The sequence below is a fragment of the Cnephaeus nilssonii genome (genome assembly GCF_951640355.1).
Source record: "Cnephaeus nilssonii genome assembly, chromosome: 20".
In the NCBI taxonomy this organism is placed as follows: Eukaryota; Metazoa; Chordata; class Mammalia; order Chiroptera; family Vespertilionidae; genus Cnephaeus; species Cnephaeus nilssonii.
In genome coordinates this window covers 41,790,647-41,808,431 of record NC_137091.1, presented here as the reverse complement: position 1 = coordinate 41,808,431, position 17,785 = coordinate 41,790,647, and the positions used below count along the sequence as shown (strand labels likewise).

Sequence of the window (17,785 nt, the reverse complement as noted above, 5' to 3'; positions counted from 1 at the left end):
CTCTCATCATTGATGTTTCTATCTCTCTCCCCCTCTCTCTTCCTCTCTGAAATCAATAAAAAATATTTTTTAAAAAAGGAAAACTACATATATATATATATATATATATACCTAAAATGTATTATAAACATATTAACCCTATTGTATGTAGTATATAACATGGGTTACATTTTAATATCAGGACAGGCTTGAGCTCCTGAGAGCCCTGCCCTTGCCTAGCCCTGGCCGCCTCAGGTTTGGGTGCGCTCTGGCCGGCTGGGCTGTTGTTACTGCTCTGAAGTGCATGCGGCCAGCTGGGCTGGGAAGACTCGTCTTCACTAACATGCCGGTCCCTGAGCTGCTCCCCGACTCCTCCATCAGGGGGTGCTCCTGGTGCACACTTGGGAGGTCCTCGAAGAAGGGGGTGGTGGGCTTGGACCTGGGACCCAATCTTAGGGATCCCCCCCCCCCGCCCCCAATGGCAGTGCCCAGGTCAGGCTCCCAGAGGCGCCTCCGCCAGGTAAGGGCTGACCTGGACCTGAGAGGCACCGGGGGCTCCGTCACCGCCAAGATGCCCGTCTCACTCGGAGGGCACAGCCCCTCGCCTTGATATTTATTTTTTCTAAATTGCTCAGTCTCTTCATCAAGTTCAGCCATTTCAGAGAAACCAAAAGTCCCCTCCCTGAAAGGAATCTGTCTCCATGGTGGGGGGCCTTCCGCCCAGCCCTTTCAGGAGTCACTTGGCCGTGCCAGTCCACTTCAGACCCGCCGTGTGGGCAAGGATTCCCACTTTTTTCCTCTTGTGACGCGCTGAGCGGTCTGGTGGGGCCTCTGGCCAGTGTGCGCCTTTGCTTGGGGAGATACCGAGAGCTGGAGGACCCGGTATGTGAAAAGCGTTTGGGTGGAATGTAAGTATGCCCCTAAAAGCTCCGAGTGGCAGAGATACTGTCAAAACTTGCAATGATCATACTTGTAATTTTTCAAACCATGGAAGTGCACGATGGAATTTCATTCTTGTTTATATTTTTTTAATTTTGTTTCAATGACAGTTGACATTGAATGTTATTTTATGTTCGTTTAGGCGTATAACATAGTGGGTAGACATTTATGTAATTTATGAAGTGATAACCCCCTACCGTTCTAGTGCCCACCTGGCACCATACGTAGTTATCAGCGTTACTGACTCTGGTCTCTGTGCTGTACTTTCCATCCCCTGACTCAGCCTACTGTGCTGCTGACCTGTAGGCTGAGCGTCTTCCCAGCCATTTATTGGGCATTTATTTGTATTCGTTTAGAAAAATGCCTGCCTTCACTGTTTCGGAAATTGTCCCACTGAAGTTTTTCATGTTGAAGTAACCAAATCTATCAGTCTGTTTTCTGCCAGGAATGTGTTTGTTTTTCCATGATTTGAGAGGGGTTTCTCTACCTCAAGGGTTTATATCTTCAACGCTCCTCTCTTCTAATAATCTTATTTAAGTTTTCTTTGTGTTTAAGTCAGAATTGATCCATTACTAATACATTATATACACTGACACATAATTTACATTCAGGTTCAGGGTTGGTGTTGTATATTCTACGGGTGTGGACAAATGTGTAAGGACATGTATCTGCCAGTGTAGCATCCTACAGAATGGTCTCCCTGCCCTAAAATCCTCTGTGCTCACCTAGTCCCCCCTTCCTCCCCCTCAGCCCTGAGCCATGGACCTTTATACTGTCTCCATAGTTTTGCCTTTTCCAGAATGTCATATGGTTAGAATCACATAGTAGTAGCCTTTTCATATTGGCTTCTTTCACTTTGCAATCTGTATATACAATTTCTCCATGTCTTTTGTGGCTTAAGAGCTATTTCTTTACTTTGCTGAATAATATTCCATTGAATAGATGTACCACAGTTGTTGTATATCTACTCACTTATTGTTCAAATTAATTTCTTTTTTTAAAAAATTTTTTTATTGGTTATGGTATCACATAATTGTCCTCATCCCCCTATTCCCATCCCAAACCCCTCCCCACGTATGCCCCCACCTCCCTGTTGTCCATGACCACTGGTTAGGCTTATATGCATACAAGTCCTTTGGTTGATCTCTCAAATTAATTTCTGAAACAGCTTCTCAACTTCCTTGAAAAAAAAAGGTGATGTCTTTTTGTCGCAAGGTTGGTTTGGGGGAGAACTGGTAGCTTTTGTCTTAGGTGTCCTGTTTCCTCCAGAATGCCGAGGTCCCGTGGAATAAAGTAATAGTAACATCCATGTATTGAGTGCTTAGCACCGGGCTGGGAGGTCAGGGCACGTCCTCGCAGCCCTGTCTCTCCCTCCAAGCCTCTAGGGCTGGGCTTTGCTCGTGTCCCATGTTAAAAACCGGAGCACAGCTGAAACCGATTTGGCTCAGTGGATAGAGCGTCGGTCTGCGGACTGAAAGGTCCCAGGTTCGATTCCGGTCAAGGGCATGTACATTGGTTGCGGGCACATCCCCGGTAGGGGGTGTGCAGGAGACAGCTGGTCGATGTTTCTCTCTCATCGATGTTTCTAGCTCTCTGTCCCTCTCCCTTCCTCTCTGTAAAAATCAATAAAATGTATTTTTTTAAAAAACAAAAACAAAAACAAAAAACCAGAGCACAGAGAATCTCGCTGGGGTCCTGAGAGCCAGCGTCACTGGCAGGTGGCTGTCTTGAACATGTTCTGGAAGAGGGGCCTCGAGTGGAGAATCTGCCGGTTTAGAGTTGGGGGCTGTCTCAGCTGAGGTCGGAGCTTGTCTTCCAGACTTTAGCATCTCCACTCAAGGGTGAGCAGCTCCTAGGGACATGTGGCCCGATGTCGTGAGCCCTAGCCGGTTTGGCTCAGTGGATAGAGCGTCAGCCTGCGGACTGAAGTGTCCCAGGTTCGATTCCGGTCAAGGGCATGTACCCCGGTTGCAGGCTTGACCCACAGTAAGGGGCGTGCAGGAGGCAGCCGATCAATGATTCTCTCTCATCATTGATGTTTTTTTTTCTCTCTCTCCCTTACTCTCTGAAATCAATAAACATATATTAAAAAAACAATACAGTGGAGTGTGTAAAGTGCACTGTATGTGGCTCAGTGACCCCTTACAAAGGGGTAAACACATGTAGCCAGCACCCAGGTGGAGACGGAGGGCATTCCAGGGCCCCAGAAGCCGCTGCCTGCTTTTTCCCAGGCAGCACCCCTCCCACGTAAACCGCTGTTCTGAAATCTCTCTGTAGATAACATTTGCCTGGCCCTGGACTCAGTATGAACAGGCTTGTATGGAATGTGTTTTTGTTTTGTTTTGTTTGAATCCTCACCCAAAGATACGTTTTGTTTTAAATTTATTTATTTATTTATTATTTCTTTATCTTTGGTTAATTCTCACCCGAGGATATTTTTCCATTGATTTTTTTTTAAGAGTGGAAGGGAGGGGGAGAGACACACCGATAGAAACATCGATGTGAGAGAGACACATGGATTGGTTGCCTCCCAAACGCTGCCCGACTATGGCCAGGGATCAAGCCTGTAATCAAGGTAGGTGCCCTTGACCGGAATCAAATCCAGGACCCTTCAGTGTGCGGGCCGACGCTCTATCCACAGAGCCAAACCGGCTAGGGCTTTAAATTTATTTTTGGAGAGACAGGAAGCGGGAGAGAGAGAAACATCCATTGGTTGCTTCCCGTACTCACCCTGACTGGGGATTGAACCCGAAGCCTATGTATGTGCCCTGACGGAACCGAACCGGAAACCTTTTGCTGTACGGGACGACACTCCAACCAACCGAGCCAGGGATGGAATGATCTTTTTCTGCAGGGGAGGGCGTGGCTCCTTCTGCTCAGTATACCATCCGAGAGAGCCATCTGTGCTCTTCTGTGTAGCAATCGATATTCTTTTTCATTGCTCGTAGTATTCCATTGCTGACCACAGCACACTGTTGTACCGGCTGAATGATGTGCACGCAGGTGGTCGGTCCCCAGGCTTTGGCTGTTATGAGCAAAGCTGCTAGCACCATCCTGGCACAAGGCTGCGGTGGGCGTGGCGTTTGTTGTTGTTTTCCCACTTCACTAAGCACTTTGCTGTGCATGATCCCGCTGTCCTAGCAGCAGTCTTGTAATACAGGTACAATTATTCCCTCAGTTTTACAAAAACAGGAAACAGGCAAGGAGGAGACAGATAGCTGAAGGGTATACCTATTGCTATTTTGTAGGAGGACAGGAAAGCAAAGGGAGGGGAAAAAGAAAAGCAGCCGAATAGCAAATAGTGGATGCACGGGATACACTTCCCCAGCATAGCGTTCAAATTGATTACCAAGGGGAAAAGCAGTCCCTTTCTTTAAGAGATCATGGGGAGTGGTTTGCTGTGCTTGGTCATCAGCACTTCCGCTTCTCCAGGCCAGCATGGACAAGAGTAGGCTACTTCGTCATCACTGCAGTGATTACCTGACCTCATGGGCCAGCCAGTCCCCACTGAGACTAGGCATGGGATTGCCGGGAGTCACAGCACAGACAATAGGGCGTTATCTTAGGAGAAACTGCCGGTGCTTTTTAAAGGGAGTTCCATGACATTCTCCTCCTGCTCCCTCCCTCTCCTCCCGCCCCAAGCACGAAAGTCCCAGTAGCTCCCTGTCCTGACAAAGCTCCATATGGACCAGGGGTCCTCAAACTTGTTAAACAGGGGGCCAGTTCACTGTCCCTCAGACCATTGGAGGGCCGGACTATAGTTAAAAAAAAACTATGAACAAATTCCTATGCACACTGCACATATCTTATTTTGAAGTAAAAAAACAAAACGGCAAAAACACCCACATGTGGCCCGCGGGCCGTAGTTTGAGGACGCCTGGTATGGACAGTCACTTGTTTTTTTCTCTTTCTTTGGGATCTTAACCATTCTGGTAAGTAGGCAGTGGTATCTCATTGTGTTTTTGTCTTTCTCCGATGAACAATGGATGAACAATGGTGTCGAGCATCTTTGTATGTGCTTATTGGTTCTTCGTAATGTTTTGTTTTGCAAAGATACTAATTACATCTGTTCAAGTCTCTTATCCATTGTATTAGTTTCCTGCGGCTGCTGTTGACAAATTACCCCAACCTCTGGCTAAGACAATGCACATGTATTCACTCGCAGTTCCCGGCTGAATACCAACATGTTGGCCTCTCTCCACAGGTTATGGTTCCTCCCTTGTCTCTTCCAGCTTCTGATGGCTCTGCACATTCCTGGGCTTGTGGCTGCATCTCTCTGATCTCTGCCTCACCTGAATAATGCAGGCAGATCTCATCATTAAAAAAAAATGTTTTTAAATGTACTTTAGACAGGAAGAAAGAAGAAGAGAAAGGTAGAAACATCAATGATGAGAGAGAATCATTGATCGGCTCCGGCACGCTGCCTCCGGGACGCCCCACACTGGGGATTGAGCCCTTAACCCCAACATGTGTCCTGACCAGGAATCCAACCATGACCTCCTGATTCATAGATTGGTGCCCAACCACCGAGCCACACCAGCCAGGCTCATCTTTTTTTTTCTTTCTTTCTTTTTAATTGAGAGAGAGAAACATAAATTTGATTTATCCACTCATTAGTTGATTCTTGGATGTGCCCTGACCAGGGGTCAAACCTATAACCTTGGCATACGGGGACGATGCTCTAATCAACTGAGCTACCCAGCCAGCGCCTGGATGTGCTCATCTTTAGTTCCTTAAATTGATGACATCTGCAAAGACCCTCTTGCCAAATTAGGCAACACACGTGTTCCAGGATTCAGGCTCGCTATGAAAAACTCATGAAAAACATAAAATGGAATGAAAAAATCACCTGTAATCCCAGCACCCAGAGATGGTCGTTGTTACCGGTTAGCTGTGTTTCCTGTCCTAAGTGTTTGTGTACAGAGAAAAAAGCTATATGTGTTGGTAGATGTACCCATATGTACAAAGCCGGAATCATCTGGTAAGTGTTCTGCATCCGTCTTTTAAAGGATCAATAAGGGGTCTTGGAGGAGAGGGCTCACCCCGCCCAGCTTCAGCTTAAGGGGCCGTTCCTTAAGCAAAGACCCGGCTGCCCCAGGAAGTGGCGGGAGTGGCAGGGGCCCAGCAGGAGGGGGGAGGTTAGCTGGGAGGGGGAATTTGTGCAGGACCTCGAGGGGCGGGCTAAGAGACCCCTGAGAGCCCTGGGGAGCTGTGGGAGGTTTGTCTGTCTGTTTGCTTTGTTAGTTGTGCTTACTGAAGAGAGTTCAGTGCAAGATGGCGGGGTGGGCCGGTGCAGGAAGGATGGAGGGACCCAGGGAGGGGCGAGGCCCCTGGGACTGGACACAGCAGGGCTGATCCCACCCTCAGACCCCAGGGCGCCAGGAGCAGGTTTCAGATGCGCAGGTGCAGAAGCGGTGGCCCTAGGAGGAGCGCACAGCGCTGTGGCCCAGCCAGGAAGGGGGCAGGGGGGCAAGCTCCACCTCCCCTTCCCCGACCCCTTCCTCCTTCCTCCTTCCCGGCACTGCCCCCCGAAGGCGGAGGGCGGGGGTCAGCGATGGCCTTCCCAGCGCTCAGCCTCGGGGAGAGTGGGGCTGGGGCAGAGAGAATCGCCGGGGAGCACAGAAAGGCGGGCAGAGGGGAGAGTGGGGCTGGGGCAGAGAGAATCGCCGCAGTCCCGCGTTCCCCAGCTTTCCTAGGGAGCGTGAAAGCAGAACCCCCAACACTAACCGCTCACCTACGCCCTCCGGGCGGCAGCCAGACCTTTGAAGCCCAGCCTCCGCCCGCGACCTCGCAGTTCCCGAGATAAAGTCTTGGGCGGCGGATGGTCGCCCTCAAAGCGTCCAGTTGGTTCCGAGGTTCCAGCCTCCGGTGCCTCTGCGCGGCGGGATGCGGCGCCTGAGCTGGCGCGGACCTGAGCTGGCTCCTCCCGCACCGCAGGCGGGCGGAGCGAGCGCACTCGCCGGAGGGGTTTGCTTGGGACCGCGGAGTTCTGCTCCGAAAGGAGATCGCGCCCGTTCCTTCCCGGGTCTACAGCGCCCGCTCCTTTAAAACGGAATCAGCCAGAGGGGTACCGGGCAGGGACCCGGTCCTGGGTGGGTCTGTCTGGGGCCAGCCGGCCGTGTGTGGGTGCTTGACTCCTTGCGGGGGGAAAAATGTCACCATATGAGTCCAAGGTGTTGTGTGTTTTTTAATATATTTTATTGATTTTTTACAGAGAGGAAGGGAGAGGGACAGAGAGTCAAAAACATCGATGAGAGAGAAACATCGATCAGCTGCCTCCTGCACACCCCCCATTGGGGATGCACCTGCAACCAAGGCACATGCCCTTGACCAGAATCGAACCCAGGACCCCTGAGTCCGCAGGCTGACGCTCTATCCACTGAGCCAAACCGGTTAGGGCCCAAGGTTGTCTTGAGAGTACGTTTATGTGTGTGTGTGTGTGTGTGTGTGTGTGTGTGTGTGTGTGTGTGCGCGCATATATATGTTTAAATGTGTTTTTATTGATTTCAAAGAGAGGAAGGGCGAGGGAGAGAGAGAAACATTGATTTGCTGCTTCCTGCATGTCCCCTACTGGGAATCAAGCCCCAAACAGGGCGTGTGTCCTGATCAGGAATCCGACCCGGGGACCCACTGGTCTGGTGCACTCAGCTGAAGCTCAATGAACTGAGCCACAGGGGCTAGGGGGAGAGTATGTGTATTAAAGCTGGGGACAGTGAAACAGGAAGGCTTTGCATAGAAGCAGCAAGGGGAGACCAGGCGGGGCTGCTTTGCTCTCTAGAAATGTTATGTAGGAAAGAAATGAGCCTGGGCGGGGCTGCTTGAGCTCACTGGGAACTCAGGAAAAGGGGGCCTTTTAAAAAAACAAATATTTGTGTTGATTTCAGAGAGGAAGGGAGAGGGAGAGAGAGAGATAGAACATCAATGATGGGAGAGAATCATGGATCAGCTGCTTCCTGACGCCCCACACTGGGGATGGAGCCCACAACCCAGGCATGTGCCCTCCTGGTTCATAGGTCCACGCTCAACCACTGAGCCACACCGGCAGGGCAGGAAAAGGGGGCCTGGAGACAGGTTCAGGGCGTTAGCCTGGGTGCACCTGCTCCTGTTCACTGCTCCCCTCGTTGCAAATCTCCTGAGATTCCTTAGAATTTAGATGAATGCCTGTGGGGGATAAGGGGGGAGGGGAAAGATGCACATTACTAGCCTATTACTAGCACAACTTACTGAGTTCCATCCGAGTTTACAGAGAAGAGAGAACCAGACATCCGAGTCACCACCAGCCCAGGGCGGCCCAGCTCCCCTGACCCTGTGAGCGCCTTTGTGCGACCTGTGAAGGGGCAGCAGGTGCCACTGCTCATGGGGACCCTCGCGTGATCCCCACCTGGTCATGACTTCCCACCTGGAGATGAGCCTCTTTTCTTTGCCCCCATCCCTCCCCTGCATATGTGCTGTGGTACACCCAGGGGACTTCCTGTAACACACAGGGATTTGGGGCGGGGGGAGGGGGCGCTTAGAAGAGGGCCAAATGCCTAGAGGCCTGATTCATACTTTCAGATGAGTCACTGTGGGAGCTGTGGCAAGGGACCAGAAGAGCCCCAGCCTCCCTCTTTGGGTGGGAACTTCTTGTGCACACTTACTCCTCACCCCTCACCTGGGGTCAGATAGACCGGGCCCCGGGAGGGCAGGACTCTTGTCCAAGGTCACACAGTAGGAAGTTAGGACACAGCTAAGTTAATGGCACAGACCCCTGTCCAGTAGCAGACCGGCCCCTCCATGGAGGGCTGAGCTGCCAGGAAGGAGGGAGGAGGGCGAGAAGGAAGGGTCCCTGAGGCTCCCGAGCACAGGAGGAGCAGAAGGGGAAGCGGCCAGGCCCTACCCGGGGTCCGCTGGGTGTATGTCCTACAGTCTTCAGCCTCTGACTTTCTGCAGTCCTTGGGGATGACGAATATCTCCTCCGGGGTCTGGCAGCACCTCTGTGTGGGGCGGTGGAAGGGGTACAAGCCTCTGCAGCAGCTCCACTCGGAGTTCTTGGGGTCCAGGGCCACGCTGCCACAGAGTCGCCACATCTCCTTTCTCACCATCAGCACCTCGCCTGGGGCCAGACAGCTCAGCATAAGGCCTGTCCCGTCCTGGGTGGAGGCCTGCCCTCCTCTGTGCCTTATTTCTCCTGCTTCCATTCATCTTCCACCAGCACCTAGGTCCCACGTCCAGTCGGCCTCTGTCCAGCCCATGGGTGGGGTATGCACTGAGTTCTCACACCCCCAGTGGGTCCCCGATCTGACCTTGTGAGCTGGGCTACCAACCGCCCACCTTGGGTGCCCCCGGGTCTCAGCCAGTGGTCCTTCGAAGTGATGCTCAGCCTCACTCAGGCTAGTGAGATGGCCCTATCTACCCAGGAGACTGGCCCAATGACTAAGTGGGTGCTGGGCCTGGGGACTGGAGGGAGAGCAGATGGGCAGGGCAGGCAGGAGGACAGCATCTTTAAAAAAAAAAAAAGATCCATCTTTTCCCCCATTTATCTATTTATTTTACTTTATTTTAGAGAGAGGAACATCCATGTGAGAGAGAAACATTGATGGGCCACCTTCTGCAGGTGCCCTGACCAGTGGCCAGGACGAGGTCAGCATCTTTGGGCAGACAAAGCCTGAGGGGGGGTGGAGATGGTGGGGGGAGAGGGACAGGGAGCTTCAAAGGCTCAGAGACCCTGGTCTCTGCCCCTCCATTCTTGCCTCACACTATTGGGTGCTGGATCACCTCCTCCTCGCTCACTCTCACATTCTTTCCATCGCTCACCCCCTCACTGCACTTACCTGGTCCTTGGGCTCCTGCCAGGGCTGAAACTAATGGCACCTCATGTTAGAAGTTTGCTTAGAAAAGTAGAAGACAGAGGACTCCTCAGCCAAGTCCGGTTCAAGCCCCATCCTTCCCTTCACCTGCCGTGTGGCCTTGGGCAATGAACTTCACCTCTCTGACCCCCACTTTTTCCATTTCTAAAAGGGTCTCTTCTGCTTTGTGGGGGTGTCACATAGACTGAGGGTGACAAGTGGGGCTGAATGAAGGGAGTTTTAATAGAAGAGCTCACCGCTGGGCCTGTGGTGGAAGGAGGCCTTGACTTTGGCTCTTGATTTAGCAGATCACTCCCCTTCTCCCGGGTCCCCATTTCTGCTCCCTCCCCAGAGGCGCTCCCTCTGCCCAGCCCTGCACCCACATTCAGCACAAGGAGAGGGCATGGGGATGGGGGGATGCTCACAGGGGCTGGCCCCCCACGACCCCGGTGGGAGGTGGGTCAGAGCTCCTCGCTGAGGCTGGCATTTCTGCTGAGCAGGAGCACAAGGCTTCCCTGCCCCCACACCCATGCTCACCTTGGGAGGTTTGGGATCCTCCATGCACCAATGGGAACAGCAGGAAGAAGAGAACTGCAGGGGAGAGAGGTGTGAGGGTTGGGTCCCAGCTGGAGGAGGTGGGTGGTGGGAGGCCCTTACCTGGGTACCTTGGGTGATGGAAGGTCGGTACCTGAGAAGATAAGGAGTCCGGACTCCCTCCCGCTGGGCCCTGGCCTGCATCTGGCTGCCCCTGGTTGATACATGTTATGGAGACCACAGCGTCTGGGGGAAGCCGGTTTTTATATCCTATGTTAATGTTAATGAGGTGACTTGGGTTGGGGCTTAGTCATCAGAAAGACACGGCAGTGTATTGAAATTCCCCATTCTTGGGGAGGTGGGGCTCTGGATTTGTTCAATCATCTGGCGAATGATTTCACCACTGGGCCCCTGTCTCAAACTGAGTCACTCCCTGATTGCCAAGTGTCAGCAAACAAATTGGGATGTGTTTTGTTTCACTTTACATGAGCAGTCTGCATTCCCACCAGCAGTGCAAGAGGGTTCTTTTTTTTTTCCCCATCCTCACCAACATTTGTCGTTTGTTGATTTGTTGATGATAGCCATTCTCACGGGTGTGAGATGATACTGCATTGTTGTTTTGATTTGCATCTCTCGAATAATTAGTGACTTTGAGCATGTTTTCATATGTCTCTTAGCCTTCCTTCTGTCCTCCTTCGAAAAGTGTCTATTTAGGTCCGTTGCCCACTTCTTCTTTTTTTTTTTTTTTAATTTCTTTATTGATTAAGGTGTCACATATTTGTCCTCATCCCCCCATTCCCAACCCCCACCCCTCCCCACGGATGCCCCCACCCCCCTGTTGTCCTTAACCATTGGTTAGGCTCGTATGCATGCACACAAGTCCTTTGGTTGATCTCTCCCCCCTACCCCCACCCTCCCCTACCCTCCCTCTGAGGCCCGACAGTCCGATCGATGCCTCCTTGTTTCTGGGTCTGTTCTTGTTCATCAGTCTATGTTGTTCATCATTTCCCCTAGATGAGTGAGATCATGTGTTACTAGAAATATACTTATAAGAACCGAATGTGAGACGAGCAATAATAGTTATGCTGACAGGCAAATGAATCAGTCTGCAGCAAGTTTCTTTCTGGACCAACAGTTCTTTTGAGACCCAATTTCAATGTCCACCAGTTCCTATGTGTACATGTCGGCACTGACTTTTCAGCTCTGGATGGTGGTCAAATGGTGGTAATGCAGGTCCGACTCCCTCTGGTTTGGTCTCGCCCGGACCCAGGGGCGCGGCCTCACCTGGACTCAGGGGCGTGCGGCCTCACCCTGACCTGGGACCCAGCATCACCCAGGCCCCGGGGCATGTGGTCTCACCCGGACCAGGGTGTGCGCGCCACACCCGGTCCCAGGATCTAGCCTCACCCGGACCCAGGGGCGCGTGGCCTCACTCGGACCCGGGATTCAGCTACACCCAGACCCAGGGGCGCGTCATTGCCCACTTCTTGATTGGATTGTTTATCTTCCTTTTGTTAAGTTGTATGAGTTCCCAGTAAATGTTGGAGATTAAACCCTTATCGGTGATGTCATTGGCAAATATGTTCTCCCATGTAGTGGGGTTTCTTGCTGTTTTGTTGATGGTTTCTTTTGCTGTGCAAAAGCTTTTTATTTTGATGTAGTCCCATTTGTTTATTTTCTCTTTAGTTCCCATTGCCCTAGGAGTGGTATCAGTGAAGAAGTTCCTTCGGCACATGTCTGAGATTTTTCTGCCTGTGGATTCCTCTAGTATTTTTATGGTTTCCCGTCTTATGTTTAAGTCCTTTATCCATTTTGAGTTTATTTTTGTGTATGGTGTAAGTTGGTGGTCTAGTTTCATATTTTTGCATGTATCTGTCCAATTTCCCCAACACCATTTGTTCAAGAGACTGTCTTGACTCCATTGTATGTTCATGCCTCCTTTGTCAAATATTAATTGGGCATAGTGGTTTGGGTTGATATCTGGGTTCTCTATTCTATTCCATTGGTCTATATATCTGTTCTTGTGCCAGTACCAGGCTGTTTTGAGAACAGTGGCTTTGTAATACAGCTTAATGTCTGGTATTGAGATCCCAACTACTTTGTTCTTCTTTCTCAGGATTGCTGTGGCTATTCAGGGTCTTTTTTTATTCCAGATGAATTTTTGTAGAGTTCTTTCTAGGACTGTGAAATATGCCATTGGTATTTTAATGGGGATTGCATTGAATCTGTAGATTGCTTTGGGTAGTATGGACATTTTGATGATTCTACTAATCCATGAACACGGTATGTTCTTCCATCTGTTTATGTCTTCCTCTATCTCTTTTTTCAGTGTCCTGTAGTTTTCCGCATATAGGTCTTTTACCTCCTTAGTTAAGTTTATTCCTAGGTATCTTCATTTCCATTTGCCTGAAAGATATTTTTCCATCCCTTCACTTTCAATCTGTGTGAGTCTCTTGTTCTGAGGTGGGTCTCTTGTAGACAGCATATATATGGCTCATGTTTTTTTTTTATCCATTCAGCCACTCGATGTCTTTTGATTGGAGCATTCAGTTCGTTTATGTTTCAAGTTATTACTGAAAGGTATTTTTTTGTAGCCATATCTACTTTTGTGTCTGTGATTCTTCTTACCTGTTTATTTCTTCTTTTTACAGTATTCCCTTTAGCATTTCTTGCATTGCTGGTTTGGTGGTGATAAACTCCCTTAGTCTTTTTTTGTCTGCGAAGCTCCTGATTTCCCCTTCAATATTGATTGATAGTCTTGCTGGATAGAGTATTCTTGGATTCAGTCCTTTGCTTTGCATCACTTTGTATACCTCCTTCCATTCCCTTCTGGCTTGATGTGTTTCTGTAGAGTAATCATTTGATAATCTGATAAGTGTTCCTTTGTAGGTAACTCTCTCTCTCTCTTGCCCCCTTTAAGATTTTCTCTTTGTCGTTAATATTTGCCATTGAAATTATGACGTGTCTTGGTGTGGGTCTTTTGGGGTTGATCCTGCTTGGGACTCTCTGTACTTATGTAACTTTTTTCTTCCCCATATCCAGGAAGTTTTCTGTCATTATTTCTTCAAATAGATTTTCTAATCCTTGCTGCTCTTCTTGTCCTTCTCACAGCCCTATTATGCGTATGTTACTTCGTTTCATGTTGTCCCAAAGCTCCCTCAGCTTTCCTCCTGCTTTTTAATTTTTTTCTCCAATTGCTGTTCAGATTGAGCTTGTTTCTGTACCTGATCTTCTAACTCACTAATTCGGTCCTCTGCTTCTTCTAGTCTACTGTTGAAACTTTCCATGGTGTTTTTGATTGTAGCTATATCACTTTTCATTTCTTCCTGATTCTTGCATAAGTTGTTGATTTTCTCATCTATCCGATGTATAAATTCCACGACCATTACTCTGAACTCTTTTTCGGTCATGTTGCATGCTTCAATTTCACTAATTTCTTGGCGACTCCTCATTTTCTTTCCTCTGGGGATTGTGTCGTCTCCCCATTCTGACTATCACCAGAAGGTTCAAGCTTCAATTTGCGTGGACCTGGGCCATGTGCCGTGGGAACTTCGCACCACCCGAGTTTCACTGAAGTGCTCTGACACTAGGACGTGTGGCTGCCGTGGGTTGGTGGGAACCAGGCTTGCCCAGGGTCAGTGTCCCCAGTGTTCACTGTGGTCTCGTGTGCACACTTAGAATCAGGGACCCTGCCTGCACCACACTGTTGGTGTGTGCTGAAAATGAGTCCCCTAGCCGTGCCAGGGGTCAGAGTTCCCCTGTGTCAGCACCAAGAATGGAGTGTCAGAGTCTCTGTTGCCTTGTGCAGCTTCTCGTTGAGAATCAGGGTCCCCATATGCGCATGCACCAAGAATTGGAGTCACTGGCTCTTAGTGTGAATGCGCTGTGAGTCAGGGATCTCAGGCGCACACGGTAAGAAACAGAGACAAGTTGGTGGTGCTCAGTGCTGCCTCTTGCCGGGAGAATTTGGGTCCCGGTCACCATGGGGGACTGGGTTGCACAATAGCTCTGTGGCGTGCCTGCGCTGCAGAAACCTGACTTCCGTGTGCACTTGCCCAGAATCAGTCCTGCGCACTGCTGCCCTGCGTGGGCTTTGGGATTGGTCGCCCGTTTGTGTTGTGGGGAGCAGATTCCAGTCTCTCAAATTCCAGTAGCAGCGCTGCGGTAAGCGCGCGCTCTCTCTCTACTGAGCCAAACCGCATGCATCTGTCTATACGAGCTCTCAAATTCTGTAGGGGAGTTGCAGCTCAGGTGAGGGGCGGGTCTATCAGTTACTATGGCGCTATCCACGAGCCTGCAAGGGGGGTGGCGGGGGGCGCAGAGGAGATAGGCTCTGACTCACAGAAATCTCCTGCCAGGAAGTCTGGATTCTTGTTGTCTGTTGGTCTGAAGCTGTGGTCGCAGTTCTCTGTCCCCAGTGGCTGCAGGGTCCTGGTTTGTGTCTGAGACCAGGATCCTAGTCTGTTTCTCAAGATGGTGTGGTCTCCGTGCCCGCACCGGCCGCCAGAAATGCCCGCTTTGTGCGCAGGGCTCCGCTGTCTAAGACTGCCTGGTTTGACAGCCTCTTGGAGGACCTGCAGAATCTAACTGTCCCTAGCTCATACACACACACACCACACACGTCTACACTCTCCTCTGTGGGTTCCTCACTCTCTCACACTCTCTCCCTCCCCACCTTCCTGCTGGTTGCCATCTTGATCCCTCTCTTGAGTTTATTTTTGTGAATGGTGTAAGTTAGGACAGTTCTGGAAGAGGGGTTCTGGCGGCAGCTGCTCAGGCCTCATTCCCACATCCTCGGAGCTGCCCTGCACTACGCATGTGCACGGGACACTGCCCTTCTCAGACCACTTGCAGTTGAGAATGTCATGTGATTATTAGCCTATATCCACATAGAACAGACTGATTAACACTGGCCCTGAGATTGCAGCTGCACACCAATCACAGGTGCAGCTGCCAGTGTGAAGACACGGAGGAGCATTTCTTTCAGGATCAGGCTTCTTGGACAAGGTGAATAGGTAGCTTGCAAGTAGCCATGGATCCCAAGGAGGCCTCTGTGAGCCCACTCACACAGCAGCCTGCTGGGACGCCCTCCTGGGGTGATAGTTCTACACCTCTGGAAGCGTTTCATCTGGAAGTTTGGTCTACAAGGCCAGTCTCCAAGAGCCTTTGCCAGTTTAAGACCCCATCATAAAATTTTCTTGTAAGCTGTTTTCTCATGAAACAACCGTTCAGAATTCATTGCCCAAGGTGTCCAATCTTGGATGCTCACAAGTTGTATCTTAAGTATAGAGGTGATTATTGAAGAAAGGATCCAGAGAGCATATGCATCCATTCATAAAATATTTAGTTACAAGCAGTCTGCCAAGCAGTCTGTTAGGTTTGGAGGAAATAAATTACATCTGGGTCCCTGACCTATACGAGTTCACAATCTGTGATGAGACAGACAAAGAAAAAGAAAAGAAAAGAGCCCTGGCCAGAGTTGCTCAGTGGTTAAAGCGTTGGCCTGTGTACTGAAGTGTCTTGGGTTCTATTCCCAGTCAAGGGCAGGTACCTAGGTTGCAGGTTCAATTCCCCACCCTGGTCAGGGCACATTCAGGAAGCAGCAATATGTCTCTGTCACATCGATGTTTCTCTCTCTCTTTCCCCCCTGCATCCCTTCTACTAGCTGTAAAAATCAATGGAAAAAACATACCCAAGTGAGGATTAACAACAACAAAATGAACATTTCCATCACTCTAAAAGGGTTGCTGATGGTCCTGGCTGGGTGGCTCGGTTGGTTGGAGCACTGTCTTATACACCAAAAGGTTGCAGGTTCAATTCCCTGTCAGGGCCCATACCTAGTGTGGTTTGATCCCCTGGATGTGTACGGGAAGCAAGCGATCAATTGATGTTTCTCTTTCTCTCTTCCTCTCTCTCTAAAAATAAATAAAAACATTAAATAAATAATAAAAGGATCCCTTGTATCCATTAGTAGTCACTCTCCGTACCTCCCTCCACTCAGCTCCACCACTGCAACCACTAATCTATTTTCTGTCTCCATAGATTTTTCTATTCTGGACATCCTATCTAATAAAGAGGGAATATGCTAATTGACCCTCACGCCTTCACAAAGATGGCGGCACCCACAGCCAATAAGGAGGGAATATGCTAATTGAACGCCACACCTTCAAAGATGGTGGTGCCCACAGATAATAAGGAGGGAATATGCTAATTGACTGCCACGCCCTCAAAGATGGTGGTACCCACAGCCACAAGATGGCAGCCCCCAGTCCCCTCAACCCTGCTGGGGCAGCAGGCACGTGGCAAGGCCAGGCCCGCCCCCAGGTGTGCATGGCCACTCAGTGCACCTGTCTCCAGAGTCCCCCAGTCCCCTCAGCCCCCCAGCCACCCAGGGCTGGCTCGAGGCACAGGCAAGTCTCAGATGGCAGCTGCCCCTGCCCAGGGCCAGCCCGAGGTGCAGGCAAGCCTCAGATGGCGGTTGCCCAGCTGCCCAGGGCCACCTGAGGCTCAGGTAACCAGGGCTGGCCAAGGCTTGCACTGCCGGCAGTGGCAGCAGCAGAGGTGTGATGGGGGTGTCACCTTCCCCTGATCACTGCATCACCTCCCGCCCCTAAGGGCTCCCAGACTGTGAGAGGGGCCAGGCCGGGCTGAGGAACGCCCCCTCCAGTGCATGAATTTTCATGCACTAGGCCTCTAGTCCTATATAATAAAAGACTAATATGCAAATCAACTGAACAGTGGAACGACCGGTCGCTATGATGTGCACTGACTACCAGGGGGCAGATGCTCAATGCAGGAGCTTACCCCTGGTGGTCAGTGCACTCCCACAGGGGGAGCAATGCTCAACTAGAGCCCGGCTCACAGCTGGCAAGTGCAGCGGCGGTGGCAGGAGCCTCTCCTGCCCCTGCGGCAGTGCTAAGGATGTCCACTCCCTGGGCCTAAGCCATCAGTTGGACATCCCCCGAGGGTTCTCGGACTGTGATTATTATGATCTCTGAACGCATAATAATCTGGCCACTGTGTGTGTGTGTGTGTGTGTGTGTGTGTGTGTGTGTGTGTTAAATACCATGGGACAGTATTGTAAGGATAAATATATATATTAGAGGCCCGGTGCATGAATTCGTGCATGGGTGGGGTCCGGCCAGCCTGGCCAGGGGCAGGGGACATGGGCGGTTGGCTGGCCTGCCTGCTGGTCGAACTCCTGGTCAAGGGGACAATTTGCATATTAGCCCTTTATTATATAGGATATACACTGAGTGGCCAGATTATTATGTGTTCAGAGATCATAATAATCTGGCCACTCAGTGTATATGCTAGAGGCCCGTTGCATGAAATTCATGCGTGGGGGGCTGTCCCTCAGCCTGACCTGCACCCTCTCCAATCCAGGAGCCTCAGGGGATGTCCTACTGAGGGCTTAGGCCCGCTCCCCATGGTTCTCTGCTCTCTGCAGGGCCTGCCTGCTCCACACCACGGCGACTGCCAAGCAGGCCATGCTGGGTGCTGCCTGC

General features: G+C 50.6%; 1 protein-coding gene across 4 annotated transcripts; it reads right to left on the bottom strand.

Annotated features, from left to right (window-relative positions):
• Positions 1-874: 874 nt before the first annotated feature.
• LOC307116513 (uncharacterized protein) lies at positions 875-11,073 on the bottom strand. Of its 4 annotated transcripts, XR_013815222.1 has the most exons (5): positions 10,432-11,053; positions 10,281-10,334; positions 8,795-9,010; positions 6,653-8,079; positions 875-5,210 (listed from the first exon to the last, which is right to left on the bottom strand). XR_013815222.1 is itself a non-coding variant. In XM_079800571.1 (4 exons), the coding sequence occupies exons 1-4, from the start codon at positions 10,479-10,481 to the stop codon at positions 8,000-8,002; spliced, it is 423 nt and encodes a 140-aa protein (XP_079656697.1). In that variant the 5' UTR covers positions 10,482-11,073; the 3' UTR covers positions 875-7,999. The 4 variants fall into 4 exon arrangements, 2 of the variants coding, with proteins under 2 accessions (XP_079656697.1, XP_079656696.1); XR_013815221.1 differs by having other exon boundaries at positions 875-8,079; positions 10,401-11,071; XM_079800571.1 differs by having other exon boundaries at positions 875-8,079; positions 10,409-11,073.
• Positions 11,074-17,785: the final 6,712 nt, after the last annotated feature.